The sequence below is a fragment of the Piliocolobus tephrosceles genome, chromosome 11 (genome assembly GCF_002776525.5).
Source record: "Piliocolobus tephrosceles isolate RC106 chromosome 11, ASM277652v3, whole genome shotgun sequence".
In the NCBI taxonomy this organism is placed as follows: domain Eukaryota; kingdom Metazoa; phylum Chordata; class Mammalia; order Primates; family Cercopithecidae; genus Piliocolobus; species Piliocolobus tephrosceles.
In genome coordinates, this window is record NC_045444.1 from 58436197 (window position 1) to 58460741 (window position 24545).

The 24545-nt window shown below is 41.0% G+C and overlaps 1 protein-coding gene and 1 long non-coding RNA gene across 4 annotated transcripts in view; one reads left to right on the plus strand and one right to left on the minus strand.

The window, feature by feature from the left end:
- ITGA6 (integrin subunit alpha 6) overlaps positions 1 to 9172 on the plus strand; it is an 80942-nt gene extending 71770 nt beyond the window's left edge. For 2 of the 3 annotated variants that reach the window (XM_023185965.2, XM_023185968.2), the window contains exons 24-25: positions 509 to 634; positions 7023 to 9172. In XM_023185965.2, the coding sequence (XP_023041733.1) occupies positions 509 to 634; positions 7023 to 7184 (288 nt within the window). In that variant the 3' untranslated portion in view covers positions 7185 to 9172. Of the gene's footprint in view, positions 1 to 508; positions 635 to 4625; positions 4756 to 7022 lie in introns of all 3 variants that reach the window. The other variant, XM_023185966.2, reaches the window with a different exon arrangement.
- Positions 5811 to 24545, minus strand: part of LOC111522162 — a 53350-nt gene continuing 34615 nt past the window's right edge. Inside the window, exon 2 of the long non-coding RNA XR_002725182.2 lies at positions 5811 to 7074. This is a non-coding gene — a long non-coding RNA (uncharacterized LOC111522162). The remainder of the gene's footprint in view (positions 7075 to 24545) is intronic.

Consider the following 24545-nt stretch of genomic DNA (forward strand, 5'->3'; position numbering starts at 1 on the left):
GAGTGAGACCCTGTCTCCAAAAAAAAAAAAAAAAAAAAAAAACCCTAAAACAGGTATTATTCTCAAGAAGATACCAGGTTAGATAGATGGAACAGATTGGCTGTTAGATCTGTTTAATTGGGTATCTTTTTGAGAGGAATTTCTTTAGATAGATACACAGACTGGCTGTGTATTGATAATTGCTGCAACAGGATGATGAATACATAAGGGTTCATTATGCAGTTGTGTTGATAACAAAATAATGTTTTTTAAAGATAAATTAGCAAAAAAGTAACCACTTTGTCAGAATACAACCCAGCATTTTCAAGATTCTGGGGAAAGATCTTCAAGCAATGTCTCTTGAAGCAATATTCTGTTAAGAGAAAGGATCTTGCATCAGAAAGTCATGTCATCCATTCACAGGCTGCGTTGGCCAAAATATATTCAAAAGCAAAATTAGAACCATAAACTTCTGGTGTGAACTCTTGCCGCTATATGTAGTAATGCTGCTTTCTTTTCTGCTCTATAGGTTCGTGTGACTGTGTTTCCCTCAAAGACTGTAGCTCAGTATTCGGGAGTACCTTGGTGGATCATCCTAGTGGCTATTCTCGCTGGGATTTTGATGCTTGCTTTATTAGTGTTTATACTATGGAAGGTAAGTCATATCTGGCATTTGAATTTCATAACAAACTTTAATGTTTGAAAAAATGGGAATCAGCACTGATAGTATGTTTTCTTTTTCATTGCTTCCTTTTTTCTAACATTATGAAACTCTTTTGACATAGCAAATTTGAGGGAAATTTTGCCATGAACACCTGTATATTTACCGACTATTTTGTATTTAAAGTATATTATTTGTACATAATGAGTTTCTTAAATGAGTGTTGGTGTCTCTCACACATAATTTAACATGTTTAGCAAATAACAAATTTAGATTTTATTACTTTAGCATTTTCTTCACCTAAGATTGAAGTCTGGATCTAAGCCAAATTGTTAGGGTGTCATAATAACCTGAATCTGTATCCCTGCTAATTTCAGTGTCTGTGAAGAATGTTTATAGCAGCCATTGGAGTTGGTTATGCTTACAGCTAGATTTGGAGTAGAAAAGTATGACATGAATGAATAACTCTGTCTCAAGGAGGGGGTCATTATAGCGTGTATCAAACATAAGGAAGGTCTAGGTTCAATAAGATTTTCCTCATTAGAATTTGGCCCTTTGACTGTAAATAAAATGTAGTATTTTCCCGATTCTACCAGTGAAGAATCTACATTATGAAAAACTGCATATGAGATGGATACAAACTCTTAATGCCCAAAGATTACAACCTAAAAATTTTAGATTATTCCCAGTGAGTGATAGAGGCTTACAGTCCCTTATCTGCAGTTCCAAAAACCTCTGAAACCTTGAGGTATATAATGACTTATTTGGCAGTAAAACCTGACATGATGTAAAGAGAGGCTACTTCGAAGTCTTTATCCTTTATGATTAATTTCACTGCAGAAATATTAACTTTTGATTATAGTAGCATTAGGTATGTAGTGCATTACTCTTTTTAAAGGACAAAAATTTTGGATTCTCAAACATGTCGTCCGGTCTGGAGGGTTCTGTATGAACCAGCAACCCCCTAGGATCAAACTATCCTTTTCTTTTCGCTGGATCCAAAAATATAATACATAAGGGTTCAAAATAGTCTTACTTGCAAATATTGAGCATCTGTTTTTGCTTTTTTTTTTTTTTGACTGACTTTTGCCAATTTGAGGTAATTTTCTGATGTCTTCCAGACATGGGACTGAAGCTTGGTATCTGCTCATGACAAAACTCCTGGTAGGGAGTTTCAGCCAGTTTTACCTCTAATGTTTACCTCAGGCAGTAGGTTCCTCTGGCAAACATAGCCAGTCAATATAAAAATTTTTTTCAAGGAGATGCCTTGAAGAAAAAAAAAAATTTTTCAAGGAGATGCCTTGAAGAAAAAAAAATTTCTTTTTGAGACAGGGTCTCTCTCGCTGTGTCACCCAGGCTGGATTGCAGTGGCGTGATCATGGCTCACTGCAGCCTTGACCTCCTGGGCTCAAGCAGTCCTCCCACCTCGGCCTCCTGAGTAGCTGGGACTACATGCCACCACATCTAGCAAGTTTTAAAATTTTTTTTGTAAAGATAAGGCCTTGCTGTGTTGCCCAGGCTGGTCTTCAACTCCTGGGCTCAAGCTATCTTCCTGCCTTGGCCTTCCAAATTGTTGTAATTACAGATGTGAGCCATTGCACCTGGCCTTGAAAAATATTTTGATATCAAAAGCTGAAGTTGGGGTTTGATATTTGAGGATGACACTGTTTTCTGGAAGAGGTCATAGGATGGTCTTTTTCAGAGCATTGGCAGCCTTTAATGAGGGTGAGATAGCAGTGGATTTAAAGTTAAGAAACCTAAGCTGTATATAATCTTGGTCAAATCATTCCATCTCCCTGGGGCCTCTGTTTGCCTCGGCTGTTAAATAAGTTGATTGGATTAGATGATTTCATTATTTTGGGAGTTTTTATTTTGTTTTTGTTTTTTGAAGCTCTGAAGTATCCAGGCTGTCAAGGGAACTCTAAAATACAGACAACTTATACAACCCATTATACTTCTTTTTTTTTTTTTTTTTTTTGAGACGGAGTCTCGCTCTGTCGCCCGGGCTGGAGTGCAGTGGCCGGATCTCAGCTCACTGCAAGCTCCGCCTCCCGAGTTTATGCCATTCTCCTGCCTCAGCCTCCTGAGTAGCTGGGACTACAGGCGCCCGCCACCTTGCCCGGCTAGTTTTTTGTATTTTTTTAGTAGAGACGGGGTTTCACCATGTTAGCCAGGATGGTCTCGATCTCCTGACCTTGTGATCCGCCCATCTCGGCCTCCCAAAGTGCTGGGATTACAGGCTTGAGCCACCGCGCCCGGCACAACCCATTATACTTCTATTCAACTGAATTATTTAGTATGTTAAAGTCATAGGATTTTAGGGTCAGAACTACAGTTCAGTGGCCCTTAAATTGGATTTTGTATATCCACGTAGAGGGCAAAGCTAAACTAGACAGATGGAGATCCCTACTTCAACCACAGTAGTTCAGATTGTATCCATTTTAAATATCAGGATTCTGTACGGGATTTTGTTTGCAGGAAAGAAAAAAAAAGTCCCTTGGGCTGGTCTAATCACCTTCATTTTGTTAACAAAGATGCTCATGACCAAGGATATTAAGAATGTTGCCAACTGGGCACAGTGGCTCACGCCTGTAATCCCAGCACTTTGAGAGGCCATGGCGGGCGGATCACGAGGTCAGGAGATTGAGACCATCCTGGCTAACATGGTGATACCCCATCTTTACTAAATATACAAAAAATTAGCCGGGCGTGGTGGCAGGCGCCTGTAGTCCCAGCTACTGGGGAGGCTGAGGCAGGAGAATGATGTGAACCCAACCCGGGAGGCGGTGCTTGCAGTGAGCCGAGATCATGCCACTGCTCTCCAGCCTGGGCAACAGAGCGAGACTCTGTCTCCAAAAAAAAAGGTTGCCAATGGAGGCAGGACCAGGCCTCTTGGTTCCTGGTTCATTCTTCCCACCCTATTTACCAGCACATATTATTGAAAGCTGCCCAACAAAACTCTGTACTGATGGAAATGTTCTGGAGTTGCAGCATCCAATATGGTAGCCATTAGTCATATGTGGCTGTTAAGCACATGGAATATGGCTGGTTCAATTGCAGCGTAGAGTTTTAAATGTAATTTAAATTAATTTCAATCTGAATAGCCTCATGGAGCCAGCAGCTCCCATATATTGTACAAAGTGAATCTAGGCTTTTACCTTCATGAGTTGCTGGACTAGGAAGCAGTTTTTCAGGAGATTTTTATTTGACCATGTTAAATTTTATAAAAGACAGTTCCATGGCCTTATGAACTAGATAAAAGTAAATAGGAAAAGTTCTCTATCACTGAATGAAGGAAATTACAGTAGAAAGTGGAATTATACTTTTATACTCATTTAGAGTGACTTAACTTGAGGAGCATGGGGTCCCTACCATTTAAGGGTTATATGGTGCTCAGAGTTTGGGAAAATGACAGCAATCATTCTTTCATGATGGTATATTCGAATTTTGTATTGTGATTCACCCCACAGATCCAAAGGCCTCAAGTAAATGGCATTTGTTCCATAAAATTTACTGTAAAAGGCAGAAAAATACCCACAGTATATCTATATTTTATTTGGATTTGTGCTTTTACTTAGAGAATTTATTTTCTAACCTTTGTCTCAAACTGCCAAAGTCAGTCTTTTGCTTCTTTTGGAGTTCATATTCTCCTGCAGGAAGAAACTACCCAAAGCTACAATCAGCAGTGTATACACGTTTTCCCTATTAGAATGATTTTTGTCCTCAGGATTTCTGTCACAAAGGGAAAAAAAATCAATGAGCTGGCTAGTGTCATCCATATAAATATTTGACCAGAGATGTATGGTGAAGGGTGTATTGAATGTGACAATGAAACAATGCAGTGGCTGTTCACTGTTGGTTGACTGAAAGTGGTCTGTTTATAAACAAGCCACAAGTAGAAAGCAGATTAAAATCTGAGATGTTCTGTTGTTTAGTTCTTATACACAAAACTGTAAAATTGACTAAATACCTTGCTTCCTTGTAGTGTGGTTTCTTCAAGAGAAATAAGAAAGATCATTATGATGCCACATATCACAAGGCTGAGATCCATGCTCAGCCATCTGATAAAGAGAGGCTTACTTCTGATGCATAGTATTGATCTACTTCTGTAATTGGTAATTGATCAATGTTTTTTAATTGCTAGCTGTGGGACCCGCTATGGTTGTGGTAGCTAACTTTTAAGAACAACAGCTTGCTGTGTGTGTCCCATTAACAGATGTTTCCAAATGTCCACACTGGCTTGCCTTGCTTGGATTTATTTCACTTGAAAGCTCAGTTTTTGTTGTTGTTTTTTTTTTTTAATGCACAAAGAATTTTTCGTTGAAGGCGAGTTATTTTATGTTGTTGTTAAACATTACCCACAGCAATGAAGAAAATTGCAATCTTTGTACACACACACACGAGGCTTTTAGCCCTCCACAGTAGCCCAGTTTGCCATGTGTTATTAATTCAGTATGTAGCATCCTACTAGGGAATTCAAAGATGCATAAGAAATCACTTCAGATTTCTTGTTCATTTTGGAATTTCCCACAGAAGCTGTGTCGACTGCCTAATTAACCTATTGCATGTTGGAAATGTCGTGTTTCTCTTGGTGAGGCTTCCTCACTGTCATCCTTTTGTTTTCTTTGCTATAAAGTAATGGGGAAGGCTTGGAATGCTTTTTACTGTTGCTCAGGAATCAGTTTCTGCTAGCTAAGCATGCAGCTTCCATTTCCTGCATATCTCCTACAGGTCAAAGACCATTACAACAAACTATGGTTATCAGCATGACGGGCTTTATGGCCAACTTCAGAAGATGATCTTCTACCAAAGTTACCTTCCATCTACCAAATTCTAGTACAAAAAAATGCCCTGAAAAGTTTTTATTGTAATATGTTGTGATGGAGTTTGACCATATTTCATGTATACAGATATTTTATCCAACCTTGGGGTCTCAGTTGATTTTAAATTCAAGTTTCTCTTATTTGTAAATCTATGGAAATAGGAATTGCTGGTGATTTCTTTCACCATTTATGTGGGCATAAATCTGAGATGTTCTGTTGTTTAGTTTTTATACACAAAACTAAAATTTTTGTGTATAAAATTTTACACAAAATTTTATAGGACAGAATTACTCCTGTAATCCTTTCCATTGCACTATCACAGTGAATCACAACATTGCCATTTCAGCTTTACATATCACCTTTAATTTCCCTCTTTGTTTAAATGGGGTAGGCAGCAGTCATATTTTGTAACAGGTACTTTGGCTTTTTTTTTTTGCACAGAATAATAAATCAATCCATGTAGAAATGACCTGGAACAAAACATTTGGTCCAAAAATTTTGCCTATTGATTTAGTGATAACTATGCATATAATTTTATCTTGCTCCATGGCATTTTTATAACATCATTCAGCGTAAAAGTCCTGTTACTGTTGTCACATAATAAACACATTAATCAACCATTCTATTAATAACTATTTCTCATTCTTCAAAACTGCATTTTAGTCACACACCTTTTTTAAAAGTAAATATATTTCATTAAATGTTTTCATTTCATGAAAAGTAGTATATTTCATTAAAAATTTAATCTCAATTTTTTTCAGATATATTCTCAGTAAAAATATACTTTGGATCAGATTGAATATTTAAATGATATATATACACACACATCTTACACATTAACAATTTAAAGAAGAAAAATTAGGGACTGCTCTGCAATTCACTGTAGTGATACACTTCTCAAGTCCTATGCAGCATATGATTTTTATTGCAGGAAACAGTTACTATGTGATTTATTAATGAAATAGCTTAATTAGAAGCACAACAGCAAATCCAGGCAACATAAATTACATCCTAGCTAATGAGAGGAGTGATACGTGTACTAGAGCCTCAGAGGAGAGAAAAAGATTATTAAATTGACCTGTTGGAACTCTGGCATATTCAAATAGTAATTAGTAAAATACTTGTGACATGATTTGCATTTTATTAGTGGGAGAGGGGCATGAAATAATCTTTGGTTTATGCCTTTTAAAAATTATTCTTAAAATGATATTCTAATCTGATAATTAGATCTTTTACATATAGTGATTATTTTAAAATATGGAAGCACTGTTTTCATAAAGTCTTAAATTGTTAGTAAAGAGGTAGCCTACATTTGTTATAAAATGTAAAGAGAAGATGAAAATGGACGTTTCTTCCAGTTTTACAGCAGTTCTCTTCCGTTGATCCCCACTGGCTGTTCTTTCATTTCAACCTCTCAGTTCTTTCTTAAGAAAACCATGTCTTTTTCCCCGTAGTCCAGAGGTAGACATAGCTGAACAGAAAGCTTAGACATTCCCATTTACTGCACTTGCTTCTTTGTGAGATTAATTGGTTTCTCTTTCTTTTTCCCTCTTCTCCAGTGTGGATTCTTCAAACGCTCTAGGTACGATGACAGTGTTCCCCGATACCATGCTGTAAGGATCCGGAAAGAAGAGCGAGAGATCAAAGATGAAAAGTATATTGATAACCTTGAAAAAAAACAGTGGATCACAAAGTGGAACGAAAATGAAAGCTACTCATAGGGGGGGGCCTAAAAAAAAAAAAAAAGCTTCACAGTACCCAAACTGCTTTTTTCAACTCAGAAATTCAATTTGGATTTAAAAGCCTGCTCAATCCCTGAGGACTGATTTCAGAGTGACTACACACAGTACGAACCTACAGTTTTAACTGTGGATATTGTTACGTAGCCTAAGGCTCCTGTTTTGCACAGCCAAATTTAAAACTGTTGAAATGGATTTTTCTTTAATTGCCTTAATTTAACTTTCTGGGTTGCCTTTGTTTTTGGCATGGCTGACTTACATGTGTTGGGGAAGGGTCTGCCCAGTTGCACTTGGGTGACATCCTCCCGATAGTGCAGGTGAGTGTAGGTGCCTCCTCAGCTACACTAACAGAGTGGCCATCCTAACCTCGGGACTGTTGCGCAGACATCCATCACGTTAGCTGTCACACATCACAAGACTATGCCACTGGGGTAGTTGTGTTTCAATGGAAAGTGCAGTCTTAAACTAAACGTGCAATAGAAGGTGATGTTGCCATCCTGCCATCTTTTCCCATTTCCTAGCTGTGTGAAGACCTGCTCACGTCAAATGCATACAGGTTTCATTCTCCCTTTCACTAAAACACACAGGTGCAACAGACTTGAATGCTAGTTATACTTATTTGTATATGGTATTTATTTTTTCTTTTCTTTACAAACCATTTTGTTATTGACTAACAGGCCAAAGAGTCTCCAGTTTACCCTTCAGGTTGGTTTAATCAATCAGCATTAGAGTATGGGAGGTCATCACGTTGACCTAAATTATTTACTACAAAAAGAAAATCTTTATAAATGTACCAGAGTTATTTTAATAACTTATCTATAAATTATAACCTCTCCTTCATGACAACCTCCACCCCACAACCCAAAAGGTTTAAGAAATAGAATTATAACTGTAAAGATGTTTTTAATTATTTCAGGCATTGGATATGTTTTAGTTTAGAAGCCTGCGTAATGTTTCTGGATTTCATACTGTCTAACATTCAGGAATTCTTGGAGAAAATGGGTTTATTCACTGAACTCTAGTGCAGTTTACTCACTGCTGCAAATACTGTATGTTCAGGACTTGAAATGGTGAATGCCTATGGTGGATCCAAACCAATCCAGTATAAGACTACTGAATCTGCTACCAAAACAGTGATTCCAGTCAGAGCATCGTGGCTTTTACATTGTTAAATGTTATTGGAACCATTTAATCAGTGAGTCAATATTCCATTTTTTGTTTTGTTTCCTCCCCTATCTGTATTCCCAAAATTACTTTGGGACTAATTTAACCAGAACTTTGAATTGTGTTTTTAATTGTAAAAATGGCAGGGGGTGGAATTATCACTCTATACATTCAATAGAGATAGAATAGATATGAAACCTGATTTTTTTTTTTTAATTACCATGCTTCACAATGTTAAGTTATATGGGGAGCAACAGCAAACAGGTGCTAATTTGTTTTGGATATAGTATAAACAGTGTCTGTCTTTTGAAAGAACAGAACACAGTTGTAGTGCCACTGTTGTTTTGGGGGGCTTTTTTCTTTTCAGAAATCTTAAACCTTAAGAAACTAAGGACGTTGTTTTGGTTATACTTTGGAATTCTTATTCACAAAATATATTTTGTTTACAAAAATTTCTGTAAAACAGGTTATAACAGTGTTTAAAGTCTCAGTTTCTTGCTTGAGGAACTTGTGTCCCTAATGTGTTTAGATTGCTAAGGAGCTGTTATTTTGACAGTTTTTAGACCTGTGTTATTTAAAAAAAAAAAGTCCCAAAAAGGGTGCTGGGAGGGTGGTTCAACAAAGAAACAAAGATGTTATGGTGTTTAAATTTATAGTTGTTAAAAATGTCATCTCAAGTCAAGTCACTGGTCTGTTTGCATTTGATACATTTTTATACTAACTAGCATTGTAAAATTATTTCATGATTAGAAATTACCTGTGGATATTTGTATAAAAGTGTGAAATAAATTTTTTATAAAAGTGTTCATTGTTTCGTAACACAGCATTGTATATGTGAAGCAAACTCTAAAATTATAAATGACAACCTGACTTGTCTATTTCATCAAACCAAAGTTCAGTGTTTTTATTTTTGGTGTCTCATGTAATCTCAGATCAGCCGAAGATATTAATGCCAAAGCAATGGGACTGAGAGTTTTTTCTCTTTTCACTGTTTAGTTGATCCTCAAGTCTTTAATTTTCCTTCTTTATGATTAAAAGAAACCTACAGGTACTTAACAACCTACAAATTGGGAGTTGTCTTTGGATTGAATGTTCCACTTCACTGCCTGTCCTTGTAAGGATAGGGAATTACTTAGCAATGATAACCTGGCATTAAAGTGCTGATGGCTAAGCTGCTTCCTTCTTAGAACACGTTTTGGATGTGGGAGCAGGCTAGCTGTGACATGTGTCATATTACTCACCAGGACTGGTTTGGCAGAATCAACTAGTCAGAAAATATTTTCTTCAGCAAAAGATTTTAGATTTGAGTTTTATGAAACTTCTCTAGCTGGATTATCACAACCTAATACAAGAAAATAATATATTATATATATAATGCCTAGACAATATAGTGTGCCCTGGCCTGAATAAATGTCCAATATATAGGTAATAGCTTTCTACTATACTTGGCATTACATAAAATTTTGGCCCTCTTGGTTCTTTGAAGATCAAACAAGTGTTACCACCCAAAGAAATATGTGATTGGCACTTCTTAATGATTTGGGCCAGTGGCTGTGAACCTTTTTAGCCTCAGTTCACATATTGGATATACCCAGATTAAATCACTACAATAATATGTAATCATCATAACCTCATAGAGCCTATCAGTAGCTGTGGTTTGACTAGGGCTATGGCATAAATGACACAGACTGTAAGTCATGGCCCATCCAGTCATAGTGCTTGTGATTCCAGCACTTCCCCTCCCTCTCAAAAAATGCAGGAACATCTACCAGCGATTGTGGTATTATTACAGGGTTATCCTTGGATCTATTTGGATTCACAGAGGAATCATTGCAAACATTGATACTTCATTATTGGTTGCAAATTAGTTGCTGTAAATTCAGTGTGTCATGCATAGTCATGATTTATGCTTTTCCCTGGTGGCTGAGAATATTCTAGCATGTGGTGTTGACATAAATGGGGAATGCTTTAAAGATTGTCCAGGCTGCCAGCTGTGGTGGTTCATGCCTGTAATCCCAGCACTCTGGGAGGCTGAGGTTCCTTGAGACCACAAGTTGAGACCAGCTTGGACAACATGGCATGACCCCCATCTCTACAAGAAATTTAAAAATTAGCCAGGTATGGTGGTGTACACCTGTAGTCCTTGCTACTCGGGAGGCTGTGGTGGGAAGATCACTTGAGCCTAGGAGTTTGAGGCTGTAGTGAACTATGATCGTGCCACTGCCCTCTGGCCTGGGCAACAGAGTGAGATCCTGTCTCTAAAAAAATTGTCCAAACCAGGGAAGTAAGGATAAGATCAAGCCTTCTACTCTAAATGAAAACATCTTAATGAGAAACTGGTCTCTAGTACACTATCCCACAAAAGGACAATGTGGGAAGACAAACTGGGATTGAAAGACTTGTTTTCAAGGAGGGAAAGAGATGGTCAGTGGTTGAGTTCCACATAAGTACATCCACAGGGCTGCGAAAACAGAAATGTGGAAGAGTTGTTTGATCAACTTGGGTAGCATCAAGTAAGTGATTACAGGCAGTTCCTCAAGACCAAAGGACAGGGTCCGACCACTTGGAATGAGGAAAAGGCGAGGGTCAAAGAGGAAGAAAATTAACTTCAGAATGATTTCAAAAGAGTGGTTATTGCAGGCTAGTGGGCATCTGTTCTTCCCGTAGTTTCTGATTACAGTTAGTAGCCAATAAGTGCTTTTTCTCTCCTGTACCTTAAACCGGTTTTGCCAGCTCCAAAAGGCATCTCATCCAGCTGTTGGAAGGTGGGAGAGCTGTCCTAGTGGAGCTGAGGCCAGGTCTATGGAGGTGCTACCAACAGACCTCATCTAGGAGGAAAATCATGAGGGGATTCATAGCCAAATCCTCTTGACTCAGGGTAAATGAACTGTAAAACACAAGCCAGAGGAAGGAAACTGATGTGGTCCAGTGCAAGGGTGGACCAGACACCACAAAGGGCAAAACTAACCAGTAATGGTTGATGATTACACCAGAGTTGAGGGAATCAAGTGGTCAAGTGCAATTTTTGTAGCAGTCAGCAAAGCGTAAGTGCCTCAATCTTCTCTTGCCCTGTAGCCATCTCCCAGTTATGCTGCCTGTGCTGGGGTCATGGAAACAGTTCCACGCTAGAAGAGGTCAGATAAATTTCTTACTCTTCAGCCTTCTAGAACATGTGCCAAAAATCTCAAGAAACTACAGGGTCAGAATGTGCTACCTTTGTTATCTCAAAAACCAGCAATTAAGTTTTCAGTTCACCAACAACCAGTAAGTGGATATAAGTGAGTGTTCTGTTAAGATTCTGTCATTGTGAGAGGGATGTGATTTAATCATTATTTTCCAGTTGGAAGTAAACATGTTTACGGATGTTAAATTAGGCTCTGGGGATATACATAAGACACTGGCTCTGACCTTTTATAGGAAGTTTATAATCTAAAACTACAGATGGTATTGACAAGCATAAATGAATTCACTTTTTATAGGCAGCAGAATTTAAAACCTTGAATTAATGTATCAATGATTGACACATAAATTTAATACCTGGCTGGGCGTAGTGCCTCACGCCTGTAATCCTAGCACTTTGGGAGGCCAAGGCAGGTAGATCACATGAGGTCCGGAGTTCAAGACCAGCTTGATTGACATCGTGAAACCCGTTTCTACTAAATACAAAAAATTAGCCAGGTGTGGTGGTGGCACATGCTAATCCCAGCTACTTGGGACGCTGAGGCAGGAGAATCACTTGAACTGGGAGGCAGAGGTTGCAGTGAACCAAGATTGTGCCACTGCACTCCAGCCTGGGCAACAAGTGCAAAACTCTGTCTCAAAAAAAAAAAAAAAAAAAGTCAATACCTGACCCTTTGTGGGTGGAACTTGCCCCTAGAACCCCATTCCCAGAAAATTTAGAGTCCTTCTCAACCAGGTCTACACATTTAAATCACCAAAGAAATACATACATATTTCTTAAAATCCTGATGGCTAGACAATCTGCCACACTGACTACATGAGAATCTGAGTGTGAGACCCAGGAATTAGCACTGCTTAAAGCTCCCCAGCTGACTTGTAAAGTGCAGCTAGGATTGAGAACTGCTTTAGAGATTATTGGATGTTGTGAATATTTATCAAAATAATATGCTCACTGTGTGAAATGCCTCATTCCTGTTTGTGGTACTTCCACTGCACCAGTAACAGGAGCTGAGAAGCTAGAGATGCATTTGCTATAGGCAGGGAGGCAGCTGAGCAGTGCATAAGGGCATGGCTCTGGAGCCATGTTGCAGGTGTGAATCAGCTTCACCTCTTAGAATATAACCTTGGGTGGGTTACTGATATCTCTGTGCCCAGTTTCTCGACCTATAAAATAAGACTGGTTACAGTACTCAGAGGTTCTTTTTTTTTTTTGGAAATGGAGTTTTACTCTTGTTGCCCAGACTGGAGTGCAATGGCGTAATCTTGGCTCAGTGTAACCTCTGCCTTCTGGGTTCAAGTGATTCTCCTGTATCAGCCTCCCGAATAACTGGGATTATAGGCGCCTGCCACCATGCATGGCTAATTTTTTGTATTTTTAGTAGAGATGGGGTTTTGCCATGTTGGCCAGGCTGGTCTTGAACTCCTGACCTCAGGTGATCCACCCCCGTTTGGTATCCCAAAGTGCTGGGATTACAGGTGTGAGCCACTGCACCCAGCCCAGAGGTTCTTGTAAAGAGGAAATTGGACCATCTGGAAGTGCTTATTAAATGTTAGTTACTTTTATACTTACCCTTGTTTATTATATAGAACCATAAAATGTTAAAATGGGAAGGAAGCATGGAAATCTAGTTCTGCTTCCTCATTTCACAGATGGAGAGAGAGTTTATTTTTATTGTCACAGGAACCTTTTGTCTCCTCATTCTTCAGTGTCTACCAACTTAAGTCTTATTAGTGGGTGTTAAAACTACAAAAAAAAAAAAAAATACGGTGAACTAACTCTTTAAAGTCCTTATCAACATAGATCATTTTGAATGACAAGAGTGACCTTATTTCTATGTTAAATTCTGTCTCTGCCCTTAATACAGTGACCATAATGCTGTCTTTGGTTGGGGTCAGAAAGACGACATGTTAAGATAATAAAAAAAAATCTTGAAATTGCTAGGTACTGATTCTTTGTGTTGTTTTCTCCCCAACATGAAAGAGTGTGAAAAGACAGATTCTCTTTGTGAACCTTTTCTCAGAGTTCTTTACACACCATTGATTTCTTTGGTTTCCTTTAGTGGGAAGGCAAGCTGCAGTTTTACTGCTTATTACCTTTACTGCTGTGCAGAACAGGAAATGCTCACAGAGCTCATCTTGCACCTCAGTTACACCATGTGTGTTAAGACCAGAATTTGTTGCTCGAAGAACAGATTTGAAAACTCCTGCCTCCCACATGTCACAATAATGCATGGACTGAAAGACTATGTAAAGGCAAAAAACATATATATACATGCATTCTTCCCTAGGAAGACTGGGGGACTACCTGATGCCAAGGTATACTCAAATTGCTGATGGAACTGAAGTTCTGGGGTTCCTACCTAACTGAGGAAGTCACTGCTGGTCAGGAAATCTCAATTAGAGAAGTTAAGAGCAGTCTTTCTCAAAATTTAACATGCTTAAGACTCACCTGAGGATCTTGTTAAGATTCAGGTTCTGATTTAAACAGTCTGGGAAAGAGCCTGAGTGTCTACATTTCTAACAAGCCCCAGGTACTACAATACTACTGCTCTATGGATTACTCTTTGGGTATCAAGGGTCTCTAGAGTCAGTCTTTATTCAAGTCCCTACTGTGTCACTTTTTACTGTATGACCTGGGCAAGTTTAAATGCCTGATGCTTTAATTCCTTCACCTGTAAAATGGCATAAGGAATCGGTAAGATTATAACCTAGGCTGCCAAGGAATATACACCAACTTATATACCTCTCCACAACTTCCAAATCCCTAACATGCTCAAATGTGTGAATAAAGACTGACTGGGGTGCAGTTAAGTCTTTGGTTTATGTAAATATATAGCTTTCACTGTCTTGACAGGATAGCTGACGTTTGTTGTAGGCTACTCTTATAGGCCATAGTTTTAAGATTCCTGCCTCATGAGAAGTAAAATCCCATGACAGTGAATAGCATTGCAACGGAATGGGAAACAATGTGCCAGTTCTAGTAGCTGACCCACAGAAGCAGTAACATGTTGATCTGGTTATAAAGACTTCTCTAAATCAGTAACAAAACAAAAACATTGAAAAGGTTCAGGCTGACTCAAAGAGAAGCTTTTGCAATTTGACATTTCCTTTCTCAAGCAACAATTATTCAGTGTTTCTTTGCCAGTGCCCACCACGAACAACACAAGTACTCATGCCAGAAAATAAACACACATAAATTAATAAAACTCCTAAGCCACTGTGATACGTATCTGTGGACTGGCTTGCTCTATTCCACACTTTTTCTAGTTGGAAGGGTTGAGGGGCTAAAAATACCTTCCCAGACTCCCTTGCAGCTAGGGTTGTACATATGAATTTATTTATTTAGAGACAGGGTCTCACTTAGTAGCCCAGGCTGGAGTGTAGTGGTGCAACCTTGGCTCACTGCAAACTCCGCCTCCTGAGTTCTAGCGATTCTCTCACCTCGGCCTCCCAAGTGGCAAGTAGCTGCAATTACAGGCACCCACCACCCTGCACAGCTATCTTTATATTTTTAGTAGAGATGGGAGTTTCAGCATGTTGGCCAAGCTGGTCTCAGAGTCCTGACCTCAAGTGATCTGCCTGCCTCAGCCTCCCAAAGTGCTGGGATTACAACAGTGAGCCACTGCACCCGGCTGAAATAAATTTAATTCTATGACTTGCATACCTGTTCACCTGAGATCTGAAAGATGGACTTATGGTGGCTGTTTCTCCTAGCAAGCATGGCATGGAGCCCCACGATTCAATGTTGAGTGTCTTCCAGCTTTCTAAGCCATCATCAGAGAAGGATTGTGACCTCTTGATTCTGTTTTCCTGACCTTGGATTACAACTTCAAGTATTTACCTTCAACCCTATTTTGAAAAATAAAAATGAAATCCTAAGCCCCCCAACCAAATAAATGGACCCTCTCTTTCCCATGGGGACCCCAGAGTAATTTTGAAAACCCTCTGAGTTTAAGGGATGCTGCATCTCCCTTTTGTGGTTTTGACACAACTGACCAGCATTCCTTCTTGATAAGAGACCACTGACCATGGAATAGCTCTGGCTAGTCTACATGTGACTCATGAAGGGGCATGAAGCTCCACTGCATATGTGCACATTTCTCCTTTGGTAAATATTCATGATTCCTATTGCTGGCCACTCTGTTCAGCATAGACTACTGTTCCCTTTGCCCCTCCCTCAAAGTATTTGTTTCTAGCTCCTGGCCAGAGGCTATCCTTCCCAGTGTCAGAATGGTCACCCTGCCAGCTGCAAGCTTTTATGAAAAATAAAGCTCTCCTTTCCAAATTTATAAGCTTTGTAACCAACCAATGTGTTCTTGCCTACTGCCCAGATAGAGCCCAATTTATCAAGACAGGGGATTGCAATAGAGAAAGAGTTTAATGCATGCCTGTGGGGATTCAGTCAGGATAGTAGGGAAAATTATAAGATGCAAACCTTTTTGGAAGGTCTGGGGGAGATGCATAAGCTCCAGTAATAAACTTGGCTGAAGGCAGCCTTGTCCCCTTAGTTAAGTAAATTAAAGTAAAAACAAAGGAATGTGGGGAGTTTATCTAACTACCTTGTTTATTCATGCAGTCCTAAGACTAACCTTTGATTTACCATGGGTGCTTAACTCCTTTCTACTTAGGAGGTCCACAATGTCAATTACCCTTTAGTGGTATTTACTCACGACCTTTGTCAATTTACTGAATAAATGCAAGTCTCACTGGCTGATCAAGGACGCAGTTGCAACTGTTTACAGCATTCTGCTTGGAGTCTGTAAGCAGCCTGTATGCTCAGCTGGACTGGCAAAGCAGAGTATCTGTGTGTCAGTGTACTTTATTCATCCATTGTTGGGTTTGGTGCCCTGTGTGGGGATTGCTGCGAAGGGAGTGCAACGGACTCCCAGAAATGAAGGTGGATAGGAGGGCGTGGTCAAGTCATTAAAACAGTGAGTCATTGGTGCCCGCTTGGGATTACCACGTTTGGTGGGGGATTGTTCAGGCTGAGATTTCATCATGAGACAACAGTTATCAGTTAAACAGAGACAGTATATAAAAGTGTTGAAACAGTTACTTAAGGCTAGGAGAGCATCAGTTTTGCAGGCTCAATTAAGAGACCTAATGCAAACTGTTGTCTCACTTAATCCATGGTTCCCAGAAGGACCGCTAAATGTAGACGTCTGGGAAGAAGTGGGGACAAATCTTAAACAACGTTATGCACAAAGGCAAAGCATCCCAGGAACAGCTTTTAATGCTGTGGGGTTTAATTACAGCAGCCCTGATTCTGTTATACATTGAAGAGCCTAAAAAGGGGAAGGAGGAAGAACCGTCACCCATCTTATCGCCTCCTCTTCCCTCAGCCCCTATATCACCGGGCCAAAATAACAAAGAGGAAACAGAGGTTGTGCCTGAGCCACCTCCTCCAATAGATAAGAAAAAGAAAAAGAGAAAAAAGGCTATGAAACCCTGTCTTAAGCAGGCAGCATTAAAAGGGGAGCTCTTAGCCTGCCCAGAAATGCAAAATCAGCAAGGCAATCAGGTACCTAAAGAGTTGTTTTAAAAAAAAAAAAAAAAAGCATTAGAGGCTAAAGCCAGGTGGCCAAGCAAGCAGTAAGCAGAAGGAGAGACTCAGCAGCAAGGAAGTTCGCGAAACCAGAGCCAGCAAGTACTCCTGGGAACTCTGTCCACACGGGGGCAGCGGCAACAAAGAGCCAGGCCCAGCACTCCGAAGTTAGCCTGTTAGGGAGAGGCAGGAAGCGCAGGCAGGAAAGTCGGCCCAGCAGGCAACAGCCACCTGGCAGCAAGGGCAGGAAGTGTCAAAGGCGAAAAGCAGCACAAGAAACAGCAGTACCTTTGCAAGCCCTAGGCAGCTGCCACCCCAGGACCCACCTGCTCAGCTCTCCAGCTCTGCAGGCAGCCCATGGCAAAATTTCATGTGCTCCTTGTAGACGAGAGACATCCCAAATTATAATTCTATGCTAAGATTTAAGTAAAATTTCAGAATTTGAAAAACCTCTTCTGATAATGGCCACTGTTACCTCTCTCTTACCCCTAAGGTGACTCTCCAAATCCAATTTAAGGAAAACAGTAACCTCTAAAGGGAGAGAAATTACAAACGGCTCTTAGTTAAGGAGCAATTAAAGCAAACTTTACTCCAGAAAAAAAACAAACAAAAAAAACTTCCTGATTACAAGGTTATTCATTTTATGGATAATATTCTACTAACAGCCCTTGGAATTGGCTCATTTTCGTCATTCCCAAAAAGTCTGGGAAATGAAGACTTTTGCATGACTTACATGCCATTAATACTAATTTATTAATACTAATAAGGCTAATTTATAGCCTATGGGATCCCTTCAACAGGACCACTCATCCCCTATGGCGATTCCTCAAGATTGGCCTATAATCATTATTGACTTAAAAGATTTTTATCAATTCCTCTAGCAGAACAGAACAGATAAAAATTTGCATTTACAATACTAGCTATCAATAATGAAAAGCCAGCTTGTCAATTTCATTGGAAAGTGCTTCCTCAAGGAATGCTAAACAGTCCTACCATGTGTCAGTATCATGTAAACCAAGCTTTGCTCCCTAGTAGAAAAGAATTTCCTGATTGCAAGATTATTCATTTTATGGAGGATATTCATGACATTCTACTAGCAGCCCGAACAGAGCCAATACTTTTAAATTTATATTCCTCTGTCGTAAAGAACTCGGAGCTAAGAGGTTAAATCATTGCACTTAAGAAAGTACAAATGTCCTCTTCTTGGAAATATCTTGGGTACATACTAACTTCCTGGTCAGTAAGACCTCAAAAGGTTAAATACTAGCAACTTACACGCCTTAAATGATTATCAGAAATTATTGGGTGATATTACCTAGCTCCACTCCACTTTAAGGATTCCTACTGATTAACTACAAAATCTGTTTTCTATCTTAAAGGGCAATCCAGCCCTGGATTCTTCCAGATATTTAACCCCTGCAGAAAAAAACGGAAACTGAGAAAATAGAGCACGCCATCTCTCATCAGAGGCAGCTAGATCGCACTGATCCATGGTATTCAATTAGGTTGTTTATTTTTCCCACCAAACCCCCTACAGGGTTAATAGGACAGATGACCCCAGGGCTATGCTTTCTAGAATGGGTTTTTTGCTCACATACCAGGATTAAAACACTATCTCCGTATATTCATCTATTCAGGCTGCAAATTATGCAATCAGTTGCTAGGTTATGATCCTGATGTCATCAGCGTTCCTTTAAGCAAAAAGCAGTGCGAATCAGTATTGTACTTATTGACAGATCTGCAAATAGTTTTCTCTGATTATACAGGACAAATAGAACACATGCTTCCTGCTGATAACTTCATCTCTTATCTCATATGCAGGTAATATTACCCACAAAAATAGTTCATTCCCCCATACCTAATGCTCTAACACTGTTCACTGATGGGTTTGGTAAACATGGAAAAGCGGCAGTCTTGTGGAGACTACACAATTCAATCACTCAATCCGGGTTTACTAGCAATCAGAGAGCTGATGTTGGGGCTCTGATACTTCCATGGCATTGGAAACTTTTTCCACTCAGCCCATAAATATTTTAAGTGACTCGGCTTACTCAGTATATTTGCTACAAAATCTTGAAACAGTTTTAATTAAGTCCACTCTGGAGCCAGCCCTCTGTGCTCTTTTTCTCTGACTTCAGCAATTGCTAGATCAGCATACACATCCTCTTTTTATTACACACATTCGAGCCCACAGCTCTCTGCCTGGTTCATTGGCTTATGGCAATGAACAAGCAGACCTTCAGGTTATGACATCACTGCTTGAGCAAGCCACCCAATCGCATCAATTTTTTTTTTTTTTTTTTTTTTTTTTGAGACGGAGTCTCGCTCTGCCACCCAGGCTGGAGTGCAGTGGCCGGATCTCAGCTCACTGCAAACTCCGCCTCCCGGGTTTACGCCATTCTCCTGCCTCAGCCTCTGGAGTAGCTGGGACTACAGGCGCCCGCCACCTCGCCCGGCTAGTTTTTTGTATTTTTTTAGTAGAGATGGGGTTTCACCATGTTAGCCAGGATGGTCTCGATCTCCTGACCTCGTGATCCGCCCACCTTGATCTCCCAAAGTGCTGGGATTACAGGCTTGAGCCACCGTGCCGGGCCCGCATCAATTTTTCCACCAAAATTAGGGAAACTTATCTAAACAATTTCAACATATACAAAGGCTGGCTAAACAAATTATCCTACAATGCCCAGATTGCCAGCTCACAGGCACATCCCCTCCTTCCACAGGTATTAACCCTAGAGGACTAGAACCTAACAAGTTATGACAAACAGATGTTACACACGTCCCTAACTTTGGAAAACTTAGATACGTACATGTATCCGTTGATACTAACACTCATCTAATTAGTGTACATGCCCTTCCTGGAGAGTCCACTCGGTATGTCATTAAACATCATCTTTTTAAGTTTTGCACTTATGGGATGGCCGACAAAAATTAAAATGGATAATGGTCCAGCTTATGCCAGCTCACAATTTCAACAATTTTGTCACACATGGAATATCCAACATTCCACAGGGATCCCATATAATATAACCCCCAAGGACAAGCAATAGAACATGCCCACTCTTTTTTTTTTTTTTTTTTTTTGAGGCGGAGTCTCGCTCTGTTGCCCGGGCTGGAGTACTCTGGCCGGATCTCAGCTCACTGCAAGCTCCGCCTCCCGGGTTCACGCCATTCTCCTGCCTCAGCCTCCTGAGTAGCTGGGAGTACAGGCGCCCGCCACCTCGCCCGGCTAGTTTTTTTTTGTATTTTTTAGTAGAGACGGGGTTTCACCGTGTTAGCCAGGATGGTCTCGATCTCCTGACCTCGTGATCTGCCCGTCTCGGCCTCCCAAAGTGCTGGGATTACAGGCTTGAGCCACCGTGCCCGGCCTAGAACGTGCACACTCTTAAAAGTATGCTCAAAAAAACAGGAAAGAAGGAGTATGGGTAAAAGACCCTGCAACACTATTGGCACAAGCCTTATTTACCCTTAACTTTTAAAATTTAGATAACAAATTTCAATCAGCTGTAGAAAAGCACTTTGCTAAAACCTCTCAAGGATAAAACCTGCAGTTTAATGGAAAGATGTAAATAGTGATGTATGGTGTGGTCCAAATGAATTAACATGGGGAAGACAGTGTGCTTATGTTCACACCCCCTCAGGTCCTCTTTGGATTCCAGCACGACGCATCAAACCATACCATGGCATGGCTAGGACCCAACCCAGTACCAGAAATGAAGGGGTTAACCCTACAAGACCCACAGACCCAGAAGATGCGGCTTCCGTGAATGACACAAGCCCCAGATGTTACCTGGGGGATGCTGAAGAAGACAACTCAGGAGGCTGAACAAATGCTCCAGACACAGACAGCATTTACTCCACATAATTTGTTTCTTGCTATGCTTTCTGTTGTACATTGCAACTCACGTAGGGTATTAATCCTTTTTATGCTCTCGCTTTGTTTGCAACCTGTACCTGCTACACTCTCTTTGGCTCATATCTTAGACCTGCCTTTCTTTTGCCCTGTCACCTGGGCAGACACTCCCTTCCCAGCCTTTAATAATGTGACTACTTGGCTAGAAGGGATAGATTTACCCCCAGTGGGGTCCCTCAATAATGACACACATTGGACTAAAGTGCCAAATAACACTACATAACACTCCACTATCCTCCCACTGTGTATAAGTTATAAAGGTTCTAACCCTTACTGTGTACCTGTACCTGCCCAAAAACAAGTATGGCTACATCATGGCAAAGGAAATGCCTTAACATTCTTTGCTGCAGGTAGCCTCAAACCAGGCAATGCAATCAATGCTGCTTTCCCAAACATTCCTTCCAGTGCTAAAGAACAAAGCCAGAAAAGTAATGGATTCCACTTTAGCTGGAATGTCTGTCATGGGAAACAAGCCCACAGCCTCCAGTTAGGCAATTATAACATCTTAGACTGAAGCCCCCACGGCCAATTGCAGGGCAGCCTTACTAATGTCTTCGTCCATCATAGCATCAATCACAGTTTCATAGCCACGTCTTGTTCCCCTGTATTTTGGGCCAACAGGTGAATGGGATATCCCAGACCCCAGGTAAAGTCCATGCCAACCCAAGGCACCTTATGGTGCCTGGGACATCTCAGCACCTCCCTTAACATCTGGCATGGGACATATCATAATTCCAGTCATAACTATACTATAACCTTTATTAACAATCACACTCAGTGCCTGATTTGCACTACCCATCCATATGTTTTCCTTATGGGAACATTTCCATTATGCCCCAAAACTCCATGTTTGTAACCCAGGTGCAGGGATAGGCTGGTTTTCCTCATATATCACTAGCCACAATACATCTAATTTAAAAATCACTAGTGTTACGGTATTAAGGAGACAATCTGAGGCATTTCTACCAGTCAATCTGACACACGATTGGCAAGGTTCCTCTGCCCTTGCCACGTTAGAACGTCCTCTGTCCCAGGTCAGACACAAAAGATTCATAGCTACACTTATGGCCTTTATAATCTCAGCCATAGTCATCCTGGCAACTGCTAGCGTTGCTGTTGCATCTACTACTGAGTCAATATAAACAGCTAGCTTTGTAGATAATCTGGCCAAAAATGTGTCTAATGAACTTCTCTTACAGCAATGTATGGATCAAAAGATACTTGCATGACTGTAAGCCCTTGAGGCTGCCTTAGAATATGTGGGGGAGTGACAAGATGCACTGGCATTCCAACAGCAATTAAACTGTGACTGGGGCATAAACATATCTGTGTCACTTCTCTACCTTGGAATCAATCAATACATAGTTGGGATGAGGTAAAACACCACCACTGGGGAAACTTTCATGATAATTTAACAGCAGACATGAAGCAACTTAAAACTAAAATTTTAGAATCCCTTCACACCATATACCTACACACCCAACAGCCACATAGAAGGGTGTGCAAGATCATCTCTCCTGGTTAGACCCCCACTCCTGGGGGTCACTCTTTGACTGGAAAAGAATGTTGCTAATTGTATTCATAATTGTATTATGTTATTTGCTAATTCTAGGATGCAAAGCCAGAATAAGAGCAATAACCGCCACACCTGACAAACCTGTTGTTGCATACATGTACACTCTCCAGTCAAAAAGACCTGATGCAGAAAACAAAAAAGGGAGAGATGTGGGTGTTCAGTCAGGATGGTGGGGAAAATTATAAGACGCAAACCTTCTTGGAAGGTCTGAGGGGTTTGCACAAGCTCCAGTAATGAACTTGGCTGAAGGCATCCTTGTCCCCTTAAATAAATTAGAGTAGAAACAAAGGAATGTGGAAAGTTTATCTAACTAGCTTGTTTACTCATGTGGTCCTAAGACTAGCCTTTGATTTACTGTGGGTGCTTAATTGCTTTCTGCTCAGGAGGTCCACAATGTCAATTACCCTCTAGTGGTGTTTACTCACAACCTTTGTCAATTAATCTTTACTGAATAAATGCAAGTCTCTCTGATTGAGGTCATGGTCGCATCTATTGATAGCACTCTGCTTGGAGTCTGTAAGGGGCCTGTATGCTCAGCTGGACTGGCAAAGCAGCATATCTGTGTCAGTGTAATTTTTTCATCTGTTGGTGGATCAGTGTCTGCAGGACAGACCCCTGCACATGCCCACTCAGCCAAAGGGGAGATCAGAGTCATTATTCAAATCAGTCTCTCCAAAAATTCGAAGACTGAAGTTTTTTAAGGATAATTTGGTGGGCAGGGGATTAGAGAGTGGAGAGTGCTGATTGGTTGGGTCAGAGATGAAATCATTAGCGGGCTGAAACAGGTTCTTCTTGCTGTCTTCTGTTCCTGGATGGGATCACAGAACTGCTTGAACCAGATTACTGGTCTGAGTGACAACAGATGGTGCATCAGAATGCGGGGTCTCAAAAATATCTCAAATACCAATATTAGGTTTTACAATAGTGATGTTATCTCTAGGAGCAACTGGGGAAGTCGGGAATCTTATGGCCTCTATGGACTGTGACCTCCAGGTTATATGTAGGTTCTAAGTTATACTGAGGGCTTAAGAAATACCCTGAGAGGGGGCGGAGCAAGATGGCCGAATAGGAACAGCTCCAGTCTCCATCTCCCAGCGCGAGCGACACAGAAGACCGGTGATTTCTGCATTTTCAACTGAAGTACTGGGGTCATCTCACTCGGGAGTGCCGGACAATCGGTGCTGGTCAGCTGCTGCAGCCTGACCAGCAAGAGCTGAAGCAGGGCGAGGCATCGCCTCACCTGGGAAGCGCAAGGGGGAAGGGAGTCCCTTTTCCTAGCCAGGGGAACTGAGACACACAACACCTGGAAAATCGGGTAACTCCCACCCCAATACTGCTCTGTAAGCACGCCGGCACACCAGGAGAATACATCCCACACCTGGCCGGGAGGGTCCCACGCCCACAGAGCCTCCCTCCTTACTAACACAGCAGTCTGCGGCAATCTAACGGCAAGGCAGCAGCGAGGCTGGGGGAGGGGCGCCCGCCATTGCTGAGGCTTAAGTAGGTAACCAAAGCCGCTGGGAAGCTCGAACTGGGTGGAGCTCACAGCAGCTCAAGGAAACCTGCCTGTCTCTGTAGACTGCGCCTCTGGGGACAGGGCTCAGCTAAAGCAGCAGAGGCCTGTGCAGACGCGAACGACTCTGTCTGACAGCTTTGAAGAGAGCAGTGGATCTCCCAACACGGAGGTTGAGATCTGAGAAGGGGCAGACTGCCTGCTCAAGTGAGTCCCTGACCCCTGAGTAGCCTAACTGGGAGACATCCCCCACTAGGGGCAGTCTGACACCCCACACCTCACAGGGTGGAGTACACCCCTGAGAGGAAGCTTCCAAAGCAAGAATCAGACAGGTGCACTCGCTGTTCAGCAATATTCTATCTTCTGCAACCTCTGCTGCTGATACCCAGGCAAACAGGGTCTGGAGTGGACCTCAAGCAATCTCCAACAGACCTATAGCTGAGGGTCCTGAC